Source organism: Apis laboriosa, unplaced genomic scaffold (assembly GCF_014066325.1).
Source record: "Apis laboriosa isolate Shangri-la unplaced genomic scaffold, ASM1406632v1 scaffold112_cov148, whole genome shotgun sequence".
NCBI lineage: Eukaryota > Metazoa > Arthropoda > Insecta > Hymenoptera > Apidae > Apis > Apis laboriosa.
This window is the reverse complement of record NW_025220865.1, coordinates 3,266,957-3,290,272: the sequence shown is the minus strand read 5'-3', so window position 1 is coordinate 3,290,272 and position 23,316 is coordinate 3,266,957. Positions and strand designations below refer to the sequence as shown.

Here is a 23,316-nt window from a genome sequence, read left to right as displayed (position 1 = left end):
ATAAAAGAACATAAAGAGCTACGTAATTAAACAATGTCATGTTCTCATTTGAAAAGTATTACAAAAAATAGATAAAATTATACACAAACAATTTTATAATATTAATGTTAAACTATTGCTTATGTGTTGGAAAGCCTGATGCCGGAATTATAATAACAATTACTTACAAAAATATATGTAATTTCAATAGGCACAGTTTACGTAATACAATTTTCTAAATATAAAATAATTATATAGGTATATACTGAAAGAGTTACATTACTGTGCGTTCAATATAATATAGAATTGAATATTTTTTAAGATATAATTGAAAGAATTATTACATAAATCAAATTGAAAATGTTTAAAACATAAAAATATAATTTAATTAATTTTTCGATTGTATGAAAACTTTTACATGATAATATTATATCATTTCTTTTATCATCAATCTATTTAGATTTCATTTAGATTTATCATAATTGATCAGTGTAATACATTATTGATTTAACATAATAATACATTTACTTAAGAAAATTAATTTTTCAAAAAACATAAATAATACATTTAAAAGATGAAACATTTGTGTTCAGAATATATTTTTAAAAAAGTTAATTTTTAATGAATTCCATTATTTAATATAATCTTCATCGTCTTGTGTTTTAAATCTAATACTCACATCATTTTCAATCAAAAATTCATATTGCATATTACATATTAAAAAGTAGTTTTCGTTACGTTTTCAATTCTTTATAACTTGTGCAATTTTGTGCTGTTCGGTCGATTAAATCATATTTTATACGATATTATAATTTTAAGAGTAAATTTTCAATTATTATATTATGAAGCGATAGATAATCTTCATATAACGGCATTATTATTATATATTTGATAAAAAAATTGACACAATATTGTATCATAAATTAATACACGGAAAAAAATTTTTTAAACTCATATATGCAAAATATTTTTATGTTTGTTTTTTTTTTCTTTCACAAATGTACTCTTAATTAATATAAGATATATATATATATATATATATATATATATATATATATATATATATATAAAAAGGAGAGAAAGATAAATTTTATAATTATTTTATAATGGCATTAACTTTGGTTCAAATTATATCTCTCCTTTTTATGAATTAAGATTGCAAGTATACAATATAACTTTATATATTTTAAAAATATTACTTAACTATCTTTAATATTATCATAAAATTAAAAACTTTAATGATACTAAAATTTTACACGCGATGTATATGTGCTATTTCTGATTAAAGATAATTCGAAATAGATTGAAACAAATATTCTTATATGTAATATATGTGAAGAAATAAATGTTAAAGATGCACAATATTTCAGTCAAATATTCTTATATAATGAAACTAATAAAACAATGACTATACTTTTCACGAATTACTATGTCAAAAAGTATCAATATTATTACATTTACTGGGATCATACTATAATTAAATAATTGGATTAAACTGTATCACAATATTCATATAAAATTTCCGTAAGATTTCGAAATATACAGCGATCAAAATATTACATAACTAATGAATATTACATGTAACATTATCCTGCTTACAGATTTAATTTTTTTCGACCACTTTAATTTTTATACGTACATTTGTAGAGCAACATGTTTAAGTACACGATAATACAGTTTTCAACAAATTAATTTTCACGGTCGAAAACGTGCAGGAATTAATTAGAAATATTAATATTATATATAATTCTCTAATTTTCACTTTTGTCTTTTTCTTTTACTTTCATTGTATATCACTTGTGGACCCTGCTCCGATCGGTCGCATTTGACGATCGATAAATAACTATGATCGATAATCGTATATGGCGATCTTGAGAAACAATCGATCCTCAATTTACGATCGATATAGTAGGAATGTTTAAAATGTTCACTTGATAAAAACGTTTCTTTTTACTTTTTTTTTTTTTTTTTTTTTTTTTACTTTCATTATCGATAGTAGAGAATATAGAAATATTTTATATAAGTTGCCATTTAACGAACTAAGATATTTCTCATTTTAGACATATTTTGAAACTTTCCATTCTTCTTAACCCTACTTTTTTTATAAATGTATTTTGTTTAAAGAAATCCCATTTCTAAGGCGTTATACAATGACTGTGTATCCGAATGACTACTTATTCTCCAAAATGGAAAATTGTGGGCACGTGCTGCCGTTTCTTCGTCAGTATCATCGCCTATTACCACATACGTACATCTTCGACCAAATCGCGCGACTACTCTTCCAAAGCAACTTTCTTTTCCTAAAATATATATTACTTATACAACTTTTATTACATAAATAATATAATTAATAACAATTATATATCAATTTAAATCATAAATATAATAAATATTTTAAGCTAAATACTTAAATATTTTTATAGAACTTACCAATTTTTGAAGCAGAATAAATATTCTCAATTGGAAATATTCCACCAATTCCAAAAAGTAATACTTTCGATAAAGCTGGTACTAATTGTGTGGTAGTGACTAGAATGTTAATGCAGTCACTTCTTTTATTTATAAGACTCAGACATTTTACAGCAGACGTTAGCCAATTATCAGTCAATACTTCGATCTCTGAACGAAGTTGCAACCATTGTTCTTGTTTCGCAGCACCCAACAAACCGCCAACATTATTTCGATAATTATTATAGATTTCTTTAATTTTTCGATAACGAAAGGCTAGTTTTCGCATCCAATCAACACCACCTCTTACACCAGAAGCCAAGCAAATACCATTGTTTGTAGACGCACATTGGAAACCATCATTGGCAAAATTATAAGAAGATAAATCTTGTCCATTATCATCTGATGATACATCATCGATGTGCACTTGATCACAGTCCTAAAAGTTAAACCAAAAAAGTTATTGTCAAAGATATAAATTATACAAAAATAATGCAATTTAATAAATAATAATTAATAAAAAAGATTTATTATTTTTTAATTAAAGTATTTTAATTCTCCATGAAATAATGAAAATATATGTTCGAAGAAATACCTCGACATCATTGAAAAAAAAGTGAGTATCGGCCAAATTAAATATCATCTCCTCCATTCTATATGCCACTTGGGCCAGAAGAGCCGGATCCTTACGGTGCTTCGTTGCAAATTGTCCAGTAAGTAGAGAGTGAAATACAACTATGGTTTCATCTAGATCCCAAATGAATATCCGGTCAGGACCGGCTTCTGTCGTGTCCGCAGAACCTATACTATTTCCACTTCCGCTTTGGCGTCTTCCGCGTCTACAAGGTTTCGCTGTCGTTCCTGAAACATATTCATAGAATAATATTATGTCACATATTCTTTTTTAATAAGTATGTATTTTTATATTTTTCATTCTAAAAAAAAATAAGTATAAATATTTATATTGTTCATATAATAAAAAAAATACGTAAAACAAATTATTTTTAAATTATTATTAAGAAATTTATTATTACGAGAAATTTAACATAAGAAAATAAGAAAGACATACAATCATTTGCGTAATCACAAGTACAATCTATGATCGCAAAAACTATTTTTTTGAATATCTATATACTTATTATTTATTGCTGTTATTTGAATATTAATAATTTTATAATTTTAAGATCTCTTTTATTCTAAGATATAATTTCTGAAATATCATTCTAAATTTTTTTTTATAATTTATTTTATTAGTTATTCTTTAAAGTTGCAACATTCAAGGAGAAGATAACGACGCAAAAAATAGAGATATAAAATCACACGTACGAATCGTGTTACCTTCGATGTTTGCGGTTTCTCGTGCGGTAAGATCGCTAGCATCGTGAGTTGTTGCGTCCAACGTAAGTGCAGATTTTGTTGAATCTTTTTACAAAGAAGGAAATCGTTATTATAAATCATAATTGAAAATAAATCGTAACTGTTATAATATATAAAATACAACAAAATATTTCTATATAAATGGAAATTGGAAATAAAAACATTCTTATTATTTTTGAAATATGAAATAAACATATAAATTATAAATTTTTTTAAATAAATTAAAAAAATAAAAATTATTTATAAGTCAAAAAACAATATTTACTAACATCAAATTGTTTAATTTAACAAGAAAAATTTTAATTAAGAAGATTTAATGAAGTTTAATGAAGTTTAAAGTTTATCCTTAAAAAATTTTTACACATAAATAACTCTTTCTATGAAACTTGTACTTTTTCTTCTTATTAATATATTTACAATTTATAAATAACAGTATAAAATAATTAGCAATAAGATTTACAATTAATAATTTAAAAAATAATTTAAAAAATAATAAGATTTATAATTATTTTTTTAATGTTGTATTTATACAATATTGTAATATTTAATATTATAATTAATATTCATTTGTCTTTTCAGCAAGTAATACAATCAGAAAACAATTCTATTTCTAATGAATCACTTTGTATGATGTAATACAAAGAGGAAATTCAACAATTCTCATGCAATATAGAAATAATAATTGGAATTAATTTCGGTTTTATTAAAGTGAAATTTTCATCTCGGAATTTATTCCACAAGAATATAACTAATCAAAAATTAAAAAAAAAACCAAAGGAACGTTACCAGCAAAATTTAAGTTTCCAATGTTAAATGAGGTGGGTGTTGCATGGTAACTGTGCATAGGATAATATCCGGAATACTGTAATGGTACCCTGTCATTTCCATATAAACTGCTACTATAGGCGCTGTAATCTAACTTCTGAAAAATCATAAAAACAAATGATAACGTTGGAAAATAATAAATAAAATAAACTTCAGAGTTTTTAATACCTGTGAAGATGGTGATATATTTTGAGCCACATTAGGAAAATTTGTGGTGCCGCTATTGTACGTGGCGTAAGACGAGTATTGAGTCATGGAGCTTGGCGTTGTGTACGAGGTCAGGTAAGAACTTTGCAAGCTTGAGGTGTTTTTTCCAGTTGTGGTTGACCCATAGGGTGGCGAGTTGTATAAACTAACGGCATAAAGTTTCTATGTTAAATGTACATTTATTAATGTTTAGTAGCTAAAGGATTACATAAGTATTAATAATTCAGTGAGATACGTAGCATAAAGGTTAGGAACATGAAGATATAAAGTAATGAAATTTTTTAATAATATATAATGTAGAATATAGGAAAATAATGAAATGTTAAAAAAATATTTTAAAAATGAATAAATTATAATATATAATATTATAATATAATAGATAAATATATGTATAGATAAGCATATATGGAACATACATAACATAATATAGCAAATAAAAATATGTATTATAAAAAACTTCGGAATTTCTTTTTTTTTTTTCTTTCTTTTTAAGATAAATGTAAATTTTTGTTGACATATATTAAATTTTTAACGTCGAATATTTTTTAAAGCAAAGCTATTGAAATTTGAGTTTCGTGAGAATTAAGAAATTGACATAAAAGTGTGTATTTAGCAAGAAATAAATTCTATATGAATCATATAAGAAAAAGAGAGTAGATATTTGTAGACGTTTGTTATTTTATCTTTCAAAGCAAAAATGGTTCTGAACCTATAATATGTTCATTTTTATTATTTTATGAAATAATTTATCATAATTAATCTTTAACAAAAAAAATGTTTCTAATAAATATTATTAAGTTCTATAACAATTATTCAATCTGATAATATAAAATATTTATAATATAAAATAATATACTTATAGAACTTAAGTATATCTATATATTTTATAATCGAAGTTATAAACAAAGATTCGAAGAAATAAATTGATCGTCAGTTTCTTTCTATTTGAATATTGCAATATAATATGATTTTTTATTATTAAAAATCAGAATAATTTCAAGAAAAAGAATATATATAGTTCATGAGAAATACGTGCCTGTTATAATATTGATTGGCTCCGTACAACGAACTGTAATCTGCCTTTTCCATAGAATCCGGATATTCTTGTTCCTTTTCCTCTGCATTCTCATCGATATATAATTCTCCGCTGGGCACGCTGTCGGTTTCGGGACAATCTTGCACCTCGTTTTTGACTTCTGTCTCTGCCAGTATGAGCAAAACGATTCACGTTCACGTGTTTTTGGTTAAAATATGTTCGATATTATTGTATTATTACAACATTAAGAAACATAGAAAAAATATTTTTGAACATTCTATTATAACTAAATTCGTTCAGTTTTTTTCATTAAAAATAAGAAATTTTAGTTTTTTCTATTTGAATTGATTCTATAATTTTAAAAAGTCAAGTTGATAATATTGTTGTTCTTATAAATTAATAATTTATTATAGTGAATATATTCTATTAATATAATAGTGAATATATTATATAATAGTATTGAAATTTATTGTAGTACTGAAATATTACATGATATTGATAATTTAATGTATCTATCAAATACCATTGTAAGTGAAATGAAATAATAAAAAAATAAATGAAAAAAATTAAATATTTTGCACAAGTAAAATTCATTTAAAATTTATGAAACGATTCGATTTATAATCAATTACAATCAATTTTTACTATTGTTTAGTCACGAAAAGTTCAAAATTTCAAAATAATTTTTCCATCACATTGAACTAGAAAAAATCTTTCTTTTTAATAAAGAATTCTAAAATTTTTTAAAAAAGGAAAAATAACTTTAAAATAAAAAATTAAACTGCGCTATTCGATCACACTTGTATTTCCTAATTTGTTGAATTTTAAATGAAATGAAATTATTAAATAAAATTAAAATATTTTATATATACAGAATATACACAGAAAGGATTCTGTTTTGATTTCAAGATTATATATTACTATATTTATTCCTAACAATAAAACTGAAGAAATATTTGATCTATGTTTCTTATTTCTTGTTGATATTGTCTAAAATAGAAGTTTATTGCTTAAAACTAACAGCAAACAATCCTTTTTTTATCAATAATAAATAAAATAAAATAGAAAAGTGAATAAATATGAAGAAATGCGGAGAAACATATTTAGTAACAACGAACGAATTTTTTTTTTAAATAACGTGAAATATTAACATTCTCATTGTGACTTTAATAAGTTTGAGACATTTTACTTGCAGATATTCCATATTTATCATATCTTATCATTATATATATCATTTTAGAAATTTAACTTTTTATATATTATATTATATTATTATATTACTTATACTATTATATACTACTATAATATATACATTATATTATAATACCATTACTATTACTATTATTACTATATAATACTATTATTATAATATCACTAAAAAAAAAATCTGTTTTGAAAGGATTAACATAGTGAAAACTCTTTATATGATCGAAAAAAATCAGTAATAGCCATTATCATTGTGATGAGAATATTTCGTTTCAATTCGAACTGCATCGCGTAATTAATTACACAAACAATTAGTGATGTTATAAAAGCACGAACAGTCCATTACAAAAACCATTTTATATCAAAGTTTTATAAAAGTGAAGAACAGTGCGGCATACCATCAACGACCAGGTATCTCGTTTTAATTCAATCGACTGGCAATATATACGTTCAAAAGGGAAGCGGGAAATACAGACGGAAGCCTTTTCGAAACGTTGAATTTAAACCGTTTTATTGAAGGTTTCGGTTATCATTGCGCGCTGCTACCTTACAAACACAAATTTTGCAATTCTTTTCATGAAAGATTTTTTTCATGGTTGTAATTTTGTGTATATATGTGTGTGTGTGTAAAAAATATGAAAAAAAAAAAAAATAAATGAATTGATAAAAATTTTATACATGTATGTGTGAAAAAAATATGAAAAAAAAATAAATAAATGAATCGATCAATAAAAATTTTATATATGTGTGTGAAAATAAATAAATAAATAAATAAATTGATTAATCAATAAAGAGAAAGAGAAATAGGGATGATTTGTAAACGGACCTTTAAAAGGGTAGCCTTTTAAATGGACCCGGAATGGAGGAGCTTTATTTACCATTGTTTGCGGCTCGAGGATGCTGTACCGAGGCCTCTGTCGACGATGACACGTTGCCAGCATTATCTAAAACGCCTGCTGGTTTCGTTGGATCATTGTCTTCGGTTAACATATCACTCTGCCTGAAGGAAAAGAGAATAAAGTTGCGATTTAGTATGATGATTGAGAATTAGATTTAAGTATATTTTATTTTAAATAAAGATAAGAAATAATAATTTAAAATAGTGAATTATATATAATAATTTATTATCTGTTAGAAATATTATTAATTTAGGAAAATTTTTTTATATTAGAAACAGAAGTAAAAGTTTCAAAACTCATTATTGATTTATTTTTTAGTTTGAATTGATTAATTCTAATGAAATGTGAAGAAAGTTGACCATCTCAAGATTCTATAATTGATCATTATATTATTATTTTTAGATTTTAAGTTTTAAAATTTCATTTATTATATATAAAATTTCAAAATATTGAATTTCTTAATCATCGAATAAATGATCGATTAACCATATTATGATCAATTAATCATAAAATTTGTTGATAAAATAGCTTAATTAATCATAAAGAAAGACTGTATATATAATTTAAATTTCTAAATCTTCCATTTTTGTAAACATTTCTCTTCATTTAAAAAATAAAGATGTTTTAATTTTTAAAATATTATAAATATAGATATTTCTTTTTGTTCATATTATTTTATAACTGCAATTAATAAAAAATAGTTTTTTAGTTGTCTCTTAGCGATATTTATCGATATAGTATTATGAGTGATAGACATTCCTGATAACATATCAATCTTATTTGCATATTAATGAGTAGATCATACTTTCATGAAATTTTCCCAGTGTGGAATTTCGAATCTATCACATTCGTTTGTTTTACACGTGCAAAATGATAATTCTTATAATGTTTGTCAAATCTTTTAAAATAATCTACTATTTTCAAAATTTTCAGTGCGGATAAATATTTTGGTAATCTTAAATAATATTATAAATTAAAGAACTTCGTAATAAATCAATATTCGAAGATATAAAATTAGATATTAAATATAAAAAATATATTTAAATTATAAAATTCTTTAATTTTTTTATTTTTAAAAATGCAAACTTTTAAAATATCTTTATTTTACAAATTTTAATGTTTTGGCGATTATAATACTAAGGAATGAAATATAAGATATGTATATATCTTTCTCACAAAACAAAAAAAATTATCTATTTTTTTATTTTGATAAATTTGTCCCTAAAAAATCAAAGAATCCAATTTTTTTTACAAAAAAAAAAAAAAAATCAAATTCATTTGAAAAAGATTCATTAAAATCGATATCGATAACCACGTGATTCTTCGGTTCCATCGTTCCGGTTGACAAGAAAAGAGTTAATGTATACGAAACGGGCAGTTTCGTTATTGTCTGCCAATTGCGTGTCGAAGAGGTGGAGTGACTAGATGGGTAGGCGTACACCAAGAACCTTAGAGAGCAGCCAATGAAACTTCCTTTCACGATGTTTTACATTATGTATTCTTTATGTTGCCAAGTCGCTATATCTGTCTGTGCTCCGCCCTTATTCGCGTTTATATACTTCGTAATGCACTATATATATTGCGAAAAAGAGACTCTCTTGCATAAGGGCGCTTTCACACTGACGACGATATCGTAATGATACACCGCATCCGCGAGATTAAATTCCGATTTATTTATGGATAGATCCTTTTCTCTTTCTCTTCTTTTCTGTCTCTATTTCTATCCCTCTTTTTATCACAGAATCTATTTTGAAAAATTTCATCAATTTTTTTTAGAAAAAATTTCAAAAACTTTTTGTTTTTAAATTACTTTATTCTAAAATATCTTTTGTTCTTGGGCATAGATAGAAAACCGAAAGCAGATATCTTTTTCATTAGTTTTTCATTTGTTTTATTTTTGAATAATTTGAAAGACTTTTCTGCATAAAATAGAGATTAAGTTTCTGAAAATCGAATAATGATCGATATTGAATTTTGAAATATTGAATTTTTGATAATTATAGGTTGAGAAATTTATTAGTTTTTTCAAATTAAAAATTTGAATGACAAAAATTTATATTTTAATTCTTTTTCTTATCTAATCGTAACTTTTTTATTAAAATTTAGCATTGTCAGTTTTCCAGATGTTATTAATGACATAATCTGTATAACTTCAATATTGAATTTTAATTTTAATTTAAATAAAAAATGTCGATTGATTCGATTAAAATAAGTTTTCGATATCGATTTTTTAATGATACACATATAAAAGGGCACTGAACTTGTGATTTATAAATTGTCATTCACCAAGCGGAACAGGATTTCAAAACTGTTTACCATTGATAAAATTCAACAAACTAACAGTGCTTTGCAGTTCCTTAGATTACCTACAGCAAAAAGGGTTGTAATTATATAAAAAAGTATATCATATAGAAAAAGAAATTTAAAAAAAATCAACTTCTTTCAATTATAATATAATAAAATAATAATAAAATAATATAGTTTTTATAAATTTTGATGATTTAATTAAAATTAAAAAAAAGCTTTTCATAATTATTCAATAAATTATTAATTTTAAAAATAATCAGAGAAAAATAATTCGTAATAATAAAAAATATTCCAAAAATATGTTTCAAATATTTTCATAAAATCAAATAACAAAAATAAATAAATAAATATACAATATTTAATTGAACAAATTTTTTGAAAATATAATAAAAAAGAAGGAAAAAATTTGAGGAAGAAGAATTTAAAAATTTATTTTCTTTCTTTATATTAAATAAAATAAAAATATACCATATTAAATTCTTCTCCTATCTATAAAAATCAATAATAAAATCCTATAAAAATCCTCCTATAAAAATCAATAATAAAATCAACTTATAAATATAGTTCATTTAAATATATATTTTAATTGTAAATATTATTGTATCGATCGATAACACAATTAATATTGCTATGAAATTTTTTATATTGATGACATAAGAAAGTCAGAAATCTTTAATTAGATTGATAGATAACAAAGAGAAAAAAAGGATCATATTAAATTATGATTCTGCAAACAAATCGATTCTAAGTAGAGTGATATATGATTAATTACTCGTTCTCCAATGCGGGGGCAGTAGTATTCTCCACGAGTACGAACAAATATTTTCTCTCGGGTGTTTGTAATTGAATAAATCATTGTCAATGGAACGATCGTTTCGAGAAAAATACGAACAATCGCACATCATACACGATCCTCTATATATGTATAATATATATTGTACATATATGTAAATATATATATATATATATATATATATATATATATATATGTATATATACACGTTTGTAAGAGTATGAAAGCAATTGTTTCCCTGTGATGCATGCATCGCGTCGGTTGGAAGTTACGTCGCTCACTGGAACACGACGATGAATCAATTAGCGTGCAGCCATGTGTTTGAACAACAGGCAGAGGACTCGCTCGATTTTTCTTCTCGGAAACGTAATACATATACGCGTTCTCGAACGTTGAAAGTCGAAAAAAAAAATAGCCGATTTAATCGTTCGAAACAATGGACAGTGCGTGCGCGATATTAAACGATCACTGTATTTCGTCGCGTCGTTTTTTTCTTTTGTATCGAATGATACCGGAAAAACGCGAAAGAGAAAAACACGCGTTAAACGCATCCGAATTCCCTCCCGTTAAACATTGTACCATGATTGATCGATGAAAAACTGTTGCTTTTAACTAACAGCGAATATAACTATAACCATTCATTTCTCAAATCAAAAATTTGATTTTTATCTCAATGGATTTCAGTAGAAATTGTATGAATTGATTTTAACAAATAATTTTTGTATAGAATTTAATTAATGATTTACAAAGTATAATATATAGTATTTAATAAAATATATATTTAAGAAAATTTAGCTTATAAATTTATATTTAGTAGTAAGATAATTTATATATAGTAATAACCGAAAAATAGATTTCATTTATCTTGTATATATTATAAAGCTAAGCTTTTATTAGAATTAAATACCATAGTACATTAAGAGACGAATTTTGTAGGTTAAGAAAAGAATTAATATGAATAATTTATTTAATCAAAGTAATATTTCATAAAATTAGCAATATAGTCAAAAATAAAATTTTTTATATAACATTTTCTTTTATTTAATATTTGTGAATAAATATAATACTTTATAAATAAAATGAAATGTATTCCGTTTTATTTATAAAGTCCATTTTTATCTATAAGCACATACATATACATACACAATGATATTCTAAATATCCTGTTTATTGTATCGTCAACGTGTTATTCGAAATTACGTTATTATTTATTTTCTTGAAAAGGCACGAAAGTCCTTAGAAAAACGTTCGGGTTTATCTAAATAAAACGTGCACCGAAATGTTTATCGCAGTTGAGTTGTTTGCCTTGCCGCTGTCCGTCAGCCGTCAAAGAAACGCAACGAAACGAAAGTAGGATAGAAAAAGAGGAATGTGCGGCCAGAAGTTTCTCGTGCACGACACTCGTGTCCACAACAGCCGCGGTCAGCTTACATTTGAAAGGAGGAAAGAAGAAAAATAAGGAAGGGATGGTTACACTACGAGACCAAGACAAAAGCTTCTCCTTCGTCCCAGAATTCCCTGGTTTTCCTTCGTCATTTCTTTTTCTTTAACCTCTAAATATAAAACACAACATAGAAATCACGAATTCGTTTCAAAATATTTTATTCATCATCAATAAATTTATTTCGAATAATGACTTCTTGAGATTAATATTTCTTTATTATTTTTTGTATGAGAACATTTTCATAGAATAAAAATTTCACTCGGTTTTTCAGTACTACGGATTAAGTACTTGGCACTATGCAGCGGTTGACCAATTAAAATACATTACTGGTAACGAGCCGAATGAGATGCATAAGTCACGCATGCTCAATTGATAATGACATTTACACATGTGAGTGTGATTATGGATGCATTTCTGTATATACATATATGTGCAAAAATATATCCATGTAGCGTGTGACTCCCGTACAACTAATAAGTTAGGGAATGGATAAATATAAAGCAAAGAGAATTGCGCTTCCCACGTGGCATTCGATCAACAAATTCATTTAATCATTGTTTCCGTTTATTTTATTCACTATTTCTAATATTTTTAAAAAGGAAATTCTTATAAATTAAATTTAATTTTTTTATCTTAATCTAAAATAATTTTATAGTTAATGAATGATTTAATTAATTTTTACTTTATGTAATTTTTGTATATTATGTTCTATAAAATTTTCTTTATTTGCATTTGAATGAAGTTATAAGTTATAAAGACTTACACGTTACATAATAATATAAATATAATTATTCTATATAAATATAATTATGCAATTTACAAAATTATTAATTTTTATTTTAAATGTGAAAATGACATCATTAGTAAAACAAATTAATAATAAATTATATAATAAATATATATTAATTCAAACCTTGTATCCGGTGTTAAAGCATGGACCAAGAACGAGGGTGCTTCGCCGCAAATTATTCGTAGATCAAGGAAGCTGTATTCGGTTCTCTCCTAATAGTAGCATCGTCATCCTTTTGCTTATATTGTATGTATGCGTGTACGTAATGCACTTGGGGTTTAAGCACACAACCTCTCACTTTTCTCGCACTTTCCACGACCACGAGAACATCATGACAACCGACGGATGCACTATCAATCGACTATTTCCAATACGCGAAATAATTTTTTGATCAACAAAAATCCATCCAAAAATTCACTCCACGAAAGAAACTACAAGTGTAATGCAATTGAAAGAGTTTGGTCGATGATCTCGCGAGAAAACATCTCCCAAACAGTTTTATCCGTGTACCGCGCGAAGGGTGAAACCATGGAATCCGTGGATAGTATGTATGTTTCGAGGCAATTGGTCAAAACGAAAAGCAGTAGTCGATCTTTTTCGAGGTTACATCCACTCGATACGCGTTTTTTCAGACTCTTTTGATAAATTTTTTATATCACAAACGTTAACACTATTGTTTCCCTGCGAAGCGTATCGGCTCGGTGTGCGATATGCTGCAGCCTGTGGAGTTCTGAGCATGCGAAATGTCGCCTGCCACCCCCGCCCGATAGTCACGTGGTTGGCCGGCTCGTTTAGCATCCTTCTTCCCTGTTCATCTCCTCTCTCAGTTTTATCCTCCATCTTCATTCTACCGTTAGTAGCTCTATTCGTTGTCTCGTTTCGTTGGTCGGACGCGTACAGGTCGCTCGTTAATTAGAATGAGAGAGGCTAATAGCAACTCGCTTGGCCACTCGATTGTCAGACAAAGAAAAGAAACAACAAAGAACGGATCTAGATGATAGACGAAGAAAGACACAATCAGGTTACCCCCTTATTCGAATAATTGTCACCTCCTGTCACCGTTCGTTTTTATGAATCGCTCTCGACTGACAGACCCACAGCTTTTTTCGTTTACAGCCCGTACAAGGAAGAAGTCCATCGTAGAATAATTATTAAGGTAGTCTATGTTCACGATCTTGATAACCGCGAAGGAATGCACAGCACGGGGTTAACGAATTAATGGTGGAATACGCGCGGTCCAAAGTGGTCGTTTCTAATGCATGGTGAAAGATTTTAATCCGTGAAGAGGTCTCCACGTGCCAAAGATCGTTACCATAGTACTGACAATTAGTGGTGACCTCTGTAGAGATTGCATTCGGTTACATTATTCGACAGCGTTTGATGTATACGATTATTTTCGATTTAACGTCTTTTTTCAAATGAGACAGGTTTTTGAATCTACGTGCCGGGAAATGTGATGCGACAACGAATGTTCATGTTGTTCTTTTGCATCGCGTCCACAGCATGGTACGCATACGTTTTTTTTTTCCTTCTTTGTTTTATAATCGGAGATAGAGAATTCTTGACGGGAGGTCCAGCGGCTCTACGTCATACTTGCTGCCTTCTTGGAAGGAGAATGTTCTTTCTTCTTTTTTTTTTTTTGCCTTTTTATCGATTATGGTGTGATAAAAGTGACCCAAGATATTTGTCCTTGCTACCTGTCATTGCATGTTAAAATAAAAATTATTTTTGAATACTAGATAAACAGATTTTTTCAGATTTAAATTAATTTAAATATATATATGTTAATTACATTATATAAATTATTTTGTATATATCTTTTAATTACATTCTGTTTTAATTTTAAAATATTTGTTAAACGAATATTAATATAACACAAATTTTATATATATTTTTATATATATTTTTAATATTATTTTGTTGACACAAAATGTTATTTATTGCAAATTGAAAGAAATTCAGACTTTTTTTTAATTATAATAATGGTTCATGAATATTTTTGCGGTATAGGATTGCACCTAATGAAAATGTCGCGCACGAGATGAAGATTATATTTTTGACTATGATAATCAGGACGATGCGAGACAAGGGTAGCAACCTAATTTCCTACCACCTGCTCTTACATCCAATGCGCGTTTTATACGAACTAGATGGATTCTCAAATTTCCTTGAAAGTTTAGATAATGTTACCGTAAAATTTTTCAAAATTGTTTCTTATGTGGTATTTCAATTTATAAAATAAAAAGCTATTTTCTTTAAATTTCCCATATGAATACAGCATTAAATTTATAATTTTTTTATATACTTAATGTCTTTGAACATAATTTAATAAAGCTAATTTAATAAAGCTATAGTATAAAATATTTTAGAATGTTAATTTTGCTAAGCAAATAATATTTAAATATTGTTAATCTTTTTTTATAATGTCTAAAAATATAAATATGGAAATTAATTTCAACAAAAAATAAAATAAAATATAAAATAAAAAAGAATGTGCTCAAATGCGGGATAGAGGAGAATGTGCAACGGTTGCTTTATTATCTCGCTCTCATCCCTGATACGTAATATTTCTCGCATCAAAGTGCATACGATGGCGAATATGATTAAGTGATTCATTTCCTCGTGTTATTTATTCGCCACAATGTCTATTGCGTTTTTCGAATTTATATATCTGTAAGTAGTACTTGAAAATAAACAAACAACCGAAAGCAAAAGCGATTTCAATCGGAAAAATTCTTCGAAAAACGACAAAGAAGATTAGTATCTTTAGGTTATTCCGAATAAGTGCAACAGAGCAGAATAAGTATTTACCTTAATCCGATCATAGTTTCACAATATAATGAAAAGGAGAAATTTTTATCTTTTAGATAAATTAGACGTATGTTCTTTTTAAAATCCTTTTATAATATTTTTTAAAAAGATAAAAAAAAGAAAAAAGATACATAGATTTATATACTACGTAACTTACGATGTACGTACGGTCCACGAATACAAATGCGATATAGCTCGTGAAGCGTTACGCGAAATGGATGTTGTCAAGTTTCCCAAGAGTCGTTCGACGGAGATCGAAGGTAATAAAGAAAGGCACATGAAAGAGACATGGCGTCAACATCCTGTTGATCGAATCCAGTCGTTGTCTCACTCAGAAAAAGGTGATATAAGGGTTGATACCTTTATAATATAATGACATCGTAGTGCTATATACAGTTGCGAAGAACCCTTGTGTATTGATAAATAAGACAGCGTGCGAGTAAGTGCAATACTAGTCTTGAAGTATGCGGGACGCTTGTGGTCTATCTCTAACGTACAAATGGTGTGCTTCAATGTGCGCGTCGACCACCCAAGGGTGCACACACCTATACGAACATTTTAGAAAAAAGTGTATGAGTACGGACCAGAATATTTATTTTGTAGAGGTTCAGGTATGTACATATGTCTTTTAGTGCCGAACAAACTAACTTTTGCTTGAGTGAATTACGCTGGTCATTTTGGCAGACAATAAAAAAATTAATAATAAACATTTTTCCATCAATAAAAAAATATTCATTCGTAAATTCTATTAATATATTTAGATATCTATTTTCATCTCTTTTAGAAATCATGATTGTAATTAATATAATAATTATAAATTATAACTTTGTGTAATCGTTAAAAAAAATTTGACGTCATTTGATGTAACATCAAAACTATTTATTATAGTTATATATTTATTTTTATTATATTTATTATAGTTATAGTAGTTTATTATAGCGTACAAAATAAGAAAAGTATGATATAAAATATCTATATAATTGAAATTATAAACACTATTTTAAATAAAATATTAGATATGAGGTATTAGATATTATCAATTTAAATAGTTTCAAGAGAAAAATTAGAATTTTTTTTTCATTAAAAAATGTAGTCTTTTGTTTCTCGAACGACACATCTTTACGATAAGATCCTGCTAAAATAAGTGCACATACGTGTAGAAATCCTGCGGGTGGGTTCAGCCCCAGCTAAGTAAGCGAGATATTTCCTTCTCTTTCTTATATATGTGTATGTAAGGGTGGGGATCTCGCGCACACACACCAAAGGATTTGTTTAAGTAGGTATGTACAAACGTATCTTAGGTTATATGGGGTGTACAATTCGAAAATGTCAACTTATATTGTTAGTATATAATTTACTATTTAAAGAATGGACAATTAGAAAGCAAAAATTTTATAAATATACAATTTAGAAATTCCGGAATTAGTATTTATGATAAAATCATTTATAATAGTAGAATGATTGGGAAATTTTGCCAAATACAATATTGTTTCAAACACAAATAATTTATTTATCTTATTTAACTTTTAATAAAAATTTAATTGATAAATTTTATTGTGTAATATTTAATAGGTACAAGTTTTAATCAATATCTTATAATTCTTATAACTTTAATTTCTAGTATCGAGGATTAAGATACAAGAAATGAAGTTAAAATATGTTGTGAATGTCGTTCTTAATTAATCAGTGCGTATATAAATCACAAATGAGATGGCAAGCTAATTTTCGGACACCCTGTGTGCATGTAACGCAGGCGCAGGCAGCTGTCACCTTACACCCATGGAGGAGGCATGGGCTGCGGCGGCCATTCTCAACTTATCTCTAGGATCTTTGTAAACATGTCGTGAAATCCGAGTATTCAAGCAGTGGCGTAGATCGCGAGGTGGAAGGACCCATCGAAGCGTTCTTGAAGGAAGAATTAAAATCTCCAGAGAATATGTTTGAGACTGCAACGTTGGGCGCACAAGGTTTCCTTGGCAACCAGAACCATGGTGGCAACGTCACTAAATGGAGCACATCTTTGTTCCGTGCTAATAAAAGGACTTCAAGACGTGCCACCATCTTCTTTACCCTCTTCCTCATCTCTTAGTCTTCCTGCTTAGGGCACTCATCCTTCCGTTACTCTTCGTTGCGATGAAAATATTCGTGGAGCTACAATCATTTGATAATAATAGTTCGATATTTTTGTTTTATTTAACGATGATTTTTCAAGATTTTGCAAATGTATAATAAATTTACATGTTATTATTTTTCTAATGTATTTTGTTTTTTCTATTTTTTGATTTATAAATTTTTAATTAAAAATTCTATGATAAATACATAAATAATAATTAATATTTTACAATGTAATGTTAACATAATTATATTTATGTCATAATCTTGAATTACATAAAATAATTTCAAATCTTTTGCCATTATTGCCATTATTACTATTTACCATTTATAAATTATATTACATTTATGAATATTTTCTTAGATTATCGCATTAATTGATTGAGCAATCAAAAATGGTTCAGTATAATTTATAAGTGGATAAATTTTAATATATTTATTATTACGTGACGTTTCGAAACTGTTGAAGGCTTCGAGCTCAAGACTTGCCAGACAAGAACCGCAGCAACGTGAAACATAATACAAGTTGCACCAGCCAGTCCTAAGCTCAGCCATGCGAAGCAGCCAGCGACTAAGGAACGCGACGTACGAATCAGATTACATCTTGCGTTGGCTGCTTATCTTTATTCTTCACTTTACCTCGCTTCAATTCACTTCATTTCGCTTCAGTGACAACCCTTCGATCGGCATCTTATAATCGCTCTACGATATACATTGTCCTTGAAAACAGCTTTTTAAGTATTTAAATAATCACGAAATTTTACTTTCATTAAAAATTTTAATTGCCGAAGTTAAACCATCTATTCATGATATAATCGTATAATTTTATAGTCACATCAAGCAGAAATTATTTTCGCGATATCGTATTGTAATAAGGATAAAAGTTATAAAACGCTTTTGTTTTAGGAATAATTTACAAAAAATTTTATTCCTTACCATACAAGTTTATGTTTACTGTTTTATCCGGTTTTTTGTTTGTTGTACTAAACATTAAATATTTCTTAAAATTAATTAATATTTACTCATTGTCTGTTCCGCTAGTTTGTAGAAACACCGGTGCTTGAGCACCTTGCGCAACCTGTATCAATTGGGGTTGAGCTTGTATAGGAGCAGTTTGAATTATAATTGGTTGATTACTTCCACCTTGTACTTGCATACGAATCATTTGAAGTTGTTGAGGCGTTAATTGTATCTAAAATTATATACAAGTTGAATAAATAAACATATAAATAAATAATAAATTCATATTAGATCCTAAAATAGTATACATACTGGTATTTGTTGAATTTCTCCACTAGGTGTTACAATTTGTTGTACAATTTGTATTCCCCCAGTTTGTGTTGTAGGTGTTTGTTGAGCCTGTTGTAATTGTATAATTTGTTGGCCTGATGATTGTTGTGGACTTTGTACTGTTACAGTCTGTGCTGTATTTGGAGTAGTGCTTTCCTACATTAAATTATCTAATAAATATTTCAATTTATAAAAGAAATAAAATATTTTATAAGGATAAAATATATACCTGTTCTACTGGACTACCAATATTAATTGTTTGTATTTGTCCAGTTGACGGTTGCACTATTTGTATAGGTTGTGTAGTAGCATTACCACTTTGGACATTTTGATTGGCAGAAGCTTGTTGTTGTGCTAATTGAAAGTAATAATGTACCTGATCTGAATTCATAGAAGTACGTACAGTGCTTTCAGTCTGTGCTTTACTTTGTTTCAATTCATCTCTAGGGACTATATCAATTAGAAAATCAAATTGATCATACTTAGTTATTGCCATTGCTATATCATTTCTTTGAAGAGTACGTCTTTTATTATCTTCTGTATGAACCCATGCTCTTAATGTTAATTCATGTATAAAAATTTCTGCTGCTTTAGAGAATAACATTGGAGCTTCTGCACTTATCATTTTAACATCATCATCAAGTTTCATAATTTTTTTTATCCTTGCTAATGGCAATGATTGTGTTTTTAAGTCCATCTATAAATCCAATAATAAATAAAATTAAATCATTATTAAGTAACAATAAAATAATTAAATAATGTTATAAAACATATAATATTTAAATTATTATTTACAGTAGTAATTTTTTTAATTTCTTCTGTAACTTTTGGCCAAAATTGTGCCAAAGTTTGTTGAGCTTCAGAACTGCCAGGCGATGCAATTTGTAAGTCTCCATTTGAATCACCTTCAACTTCACTATCTTGATTACTAAACAGAATAATAATAACAAGTTAATATATTTACATTATGATTATTATTTATTTATTCAATATATATCATATTTTTGTAAAGTAACACTACATTTTTTAAAAAAATTTTGAAATAAATATGTAAGAAAAATATACATATAACCTAATAATATAGAAATAAATAATTTTACTCACGCATTCACGAAGAATACCGACATTTTTTATAAACACTGTTGAAACAACATAAGAAAGAATATTCTAAATTATGAAAATCATTTTACTATTTAAAATAAACCTAAAGTAAATTGCAAATACTTTAGTTGATTATTGACAAATAAATTATTATGTGCATTAATGATTATACTGCCATGATAATCAATTTTATTTTACTTTAAATTTCAGAATATTCACGATAGATGGCAGTAACGTTCATTTTATGTTATATATCATTATAGATAAGGCGCAACAATAAACGCAATATCTAATGTATTTTCTTATCCTTTATCTAAATTAATGACAAAGTGCATAAATTTATATAAAATATAAGATTTATTCTAATTTCATGATTTTTTCGATATAAAACTTCTGAAATGATGTTCTATAAAATAAGATTTCACGATAAAAGATAATTGAGAATAATTTTAATTAGTAAAAAATATACAATATTATAACCTTTTAATTATGTACATATCTTTTACATTGTGTACATTTATGTTATAAATGTGGTACAAGTAAAATATTAAAACACAATATATATAATTTTAATATGTACAATTTTTTTTCATTCATGCATAGCTTTATAACTACAGATACTTTGAAAAACTATATTTAATACTTCTTTGGCTGAATGAGTTTCCGAGTTACTTATTCTAATAATACTTCCAAATTCTCGAATGTAATGATCTAATTCCATATCTTTTGATAAATCTTTTGTTGCCATATATTTATTTGTTAATTGTAATAATTTCAATAAATCAGAACTAAAAGCTTCATCTAAATCAAATAATTCTAAAGCTGGTGGTGGTAATTCTTGAAAACTTGGTGGAAAAACCTATAAAAAAAATAAATTTGTTTTGCCATATATCTGATTTAAAATATATATTTATAATGTAATAATAACAATCTTACTGAAGCTTGCATAGGTGGTAATGGAGTCTCAAAATGTGGTGGAATAAGAGTAAGTGGTTCATGTTTTACACCAAGAACTTCATAAGCCTTTATACAAGAGGGTACCATATCTAAGTTTACTGAATAAAGATGATGTTTAAACAATTTGGTATAATCATAAGGATTATCCATAATATCCATATCCTGAGTACATACTTTTGGATTATCAGCTTGTTGTGTAATATCTGGGATAAAATTATATTCCCAGAACTAGATAAATATTGTTATCATTAATAATAGTAAATAATTGTTGATATGATCAATTAAAATATAGAAACTTACATCTACATCATCCATTTGAGATTCTTTAATTACAATATCTGTAGATTCAAAAAAATCAAAAATCATTTGTCTTAATGAATCATTTTTTTCTTTTTCAATATATGTATCGGTCAACATTCTTGAAGAACCTAAAACAAGTAATTTTCCACCATTGGTTTCATTATAATGATAAGCACAAATAGGTCTATTTGTTGGAATTGCTATTGATCCACTTGATAATGCAACTCTAGATGATTGTGCTACATTTAAAGTTGCTCCATATGGATATAAAAAGTTCATGTTTCTGTAATATGATATATTAAAAATAAAATATTTTTATATAATATGACAATTAATAATTATACTTGAATAATTTACATATACTCATCATGATTTCTTGAAAATATGGATTTATTTGACATTCCTTGAGAAATTAAACATTCTTTTGGATGCATTGTTTGACTATAACTCATACGTATAACATTATCTAAAAATTTAATAATAAATAAAATCAAATAAAATTTTTTTAATTATATTTTCATTAGAAATTTTTATAATGAAATACCATTGTTCACCATTATGCCAAATTCTTCCAATAAAAAGTTTACATTGGTATTTGATTTTTTTTCACCACCTTCACCAAGCATAACTAAAATATGTCCGCCAGAATTTAAAAATGCTCTAATTGAATTCATTTCTAATTCTGTAAATTTATTTCGTGGACCAGGCAATACTAATATTTTGCCTGTCAATAATAATTCTTCTGTTAAAACATCGTTGTTTCTAAAATATGATAAAAGATATAAAAAAATATACTTCGAATTCAATGAAAATACATAATCAAAATATAATTAATATAACATTACTCGATAAATTTCCATTTTGATTTTAACTTTCTTTGTAATATTTTAAATTCTTCATTCAATTTTCTCTCGTTTTTTGACGCGTCAAAAATAATGACGTTTAAATTATTGTTACTGTCACTGCCGCCAAAGATTGAGCTCATAGTGATTGTCACTTTATTATGTTAAATAAATCTTAAAACAATTTTTGACAACTTAATTCTATTTTTTTTATCGTGTATACTAATTAAGTTGTATTCTGATATGTATACTTAATTATAATTCATCGTTGTCATTGGCAACTATAATCATATCAAAATTTCAAATATAATTGGCTTATCGTGTAAGAATACATCAGGGATGTAAAAATTTATTATATGATGTATTACTAAATAGACGAAGAAAAATAAAGATAGAATAAGAATTGACTATCAACGCCATTTTTTAATCAAAAACATCTCTCCAAAGGGAAGATAAAATAAAGCACTCAAGAGATGGCGCTGATTCTATAATTTTTACTCTAATTTGCTTTTCTTATCTATATGTATCCTTTTACCGTATGACTATATCTCACATATGTATGAGATGTCAATTGTCAATACTTGCATCATTT

At 26.6% G+C, this 23,316-nt stretch overlaps 3 protein-coding genes across 5 annotated transcripts; all 3 read right to left on the bottom strand.

Moving 5' to 3' along the window:
- Positions 1-1,611: 1,611 nt before the first annotated feature.
- LOC122713265 (eyes absent homolog 4) lies at positions 1,612-14,214 on the bottom strand. 3 transcript variants are annotated; one of them, XM_043933551.1, is made up of 9 exons: positions 13,435-14,214; positions 7,957-8,078; positions 5,873-6,042; positions 4,798-4,981; positions 4,591-4,726; positions 3,754-3,849; positions 3,023-3,288; positions 2,410-2,866; positions 1,612-2,279 (listed from the first exon to the last, which is right to left on the bottom strand). In XM_043933551.1, exons 2-9 carry the CDS (start codon positions 8,017-8,019, stop codon positions 2,098-2,100), a joined length of 1,554 nt encoding a protein of 517 aa, XP_043789486.1. In that variant the 5' UTR covers positions 8,020-8,078; positions 13,435-14,214; the 3' UTR covers positions 1,612-2,097. The 3 variants fall into 3 exon arrangements, with proteins under 3 accessions (XP_043789486.1, XP_043789467.1, XP_043789476.1); XM_043933532.1 differs by having other exon boundaries at positions 5,873-6,038; positions 13,435-14,213; XM_043933541.1 differs by having other exon boundaries at positions 3,766-3,849; positions 5,873-6,038; positions 13,435-14,213.
- Positions 14,215-17,690: 3,476 nt separating this feature from the next.
- Positions 17,691-20,783, bottom strand: LOC122713542 (nuclear transcription factor Y subunit gamma). Its single transcript, XM_043934108.1, has 6 exons — positions 20,629-20,783; positions 20,320-20,452; positions 19,754-20,221; positions 19,507-19,680; positions 19,257-19,426; positions 17,691-18,273 (listed from the first exon to the last, which is right to left on the bottom strand). The coding sequence occupies exons 1-6, from the start codon at positions 20,649-20,651 to the stop codon at positions 18,201-18,203; spliced, it is 1,041 nt and encodes a 346-aa protein (XP_043790043.1). The 5' UTR covers positions 20,652-20,783; the 3' UTR covers positions 17,691-18,200.
- A 308-nt stretch (positions 20,784-21,091) lies between these two features.
- On the bottom strand, positions 21,092-23,143 carry LOC122713418 (intraflagellar transport protein 52 homolog). The gene is made up of 6 exons (XM_043933854.1): positions 22,728-23,143; positions 22,427-22,644; positions 22,240-22,348; positions 21,883-22,165; positions 21,562-21,810; positions 21,092-21,484 (listed from the first exon to the last, which is right to left on the bottom strand). The coding sequence occupies exons 1-6, from the start codon at positions 22,865-22,867 to the stop codon at positions 21,215-21,217; spliced, it is 1,269 nt and encodes a 422-aa protein (XP_043789789.1). The 5' UTR covers positions 22,868-23,143; the 3' UTR covers positions 21,092-21,214.
- Positions 23,144-23,316: the final 173 nt, after the last annotated feature.

Bases quoted from the DNA above. Each gene is read 5' to 3' on its own strand.
- LOC122713265 (XM_043933532.1), bottom strand. From the start codon at position 8,068: ATGTTAACCGAAGACAATGATCCAACGAAACCAGCAGGCGTTTTAGAT. The intron at 4,727-4,797 runs GTATTAAAAACT...ATGATTTTTCAG, and splicing joins ATATATCACCATCTTCACAG to AAGTTAGATTACAGCGCCTA. The intron at 3,289-3,753 runs GTACGTGTGATT...AATATGTTTCAG, and splicing joins CATCGAAGGTAACACGATTC to GAACGACAGCGAAACCTTGT.
- LOC122713542 (XM_043934108.1), bottom strand. From the start codon at position 20,651: ATGTCGGTATTCTTCGTGAATGC. The intron at 19,427-19,506 runs GTATGTATACTA...ATATAATTTTAG, and splicing joins GAGAAATTCAACAAATACCA to ATACAATTAACGCCTCAACA. The intron at 18,274-19,256 runs GTAAATATTAAT...AAATGATTGTAG, and splicing joins ACTAGCGGAACAGACAATGA to CTCCACGAATATTTTCATCG.
- LOC122713418 (XM_043933854.1), bottom strand. From the start codon at position 22,867: ATGAGCTCAATCTTTGGCGGCAGTGACAGTAACAATAATTTAAACGTC. The intron at 22,645-22,727 runs GTAATGTTATAT...ATCATATTTTAG, and splicing joins TCAAAATGGAAATTTATCGA to AAACAACGATGTTTTAACAG. The intron at 22,166-22,239 runs GTAAATTATTCA...ATCATATTACAG, and splicing joins AGAAATCATGATGAGTATAT to AAACATGAACTTTTTATATC.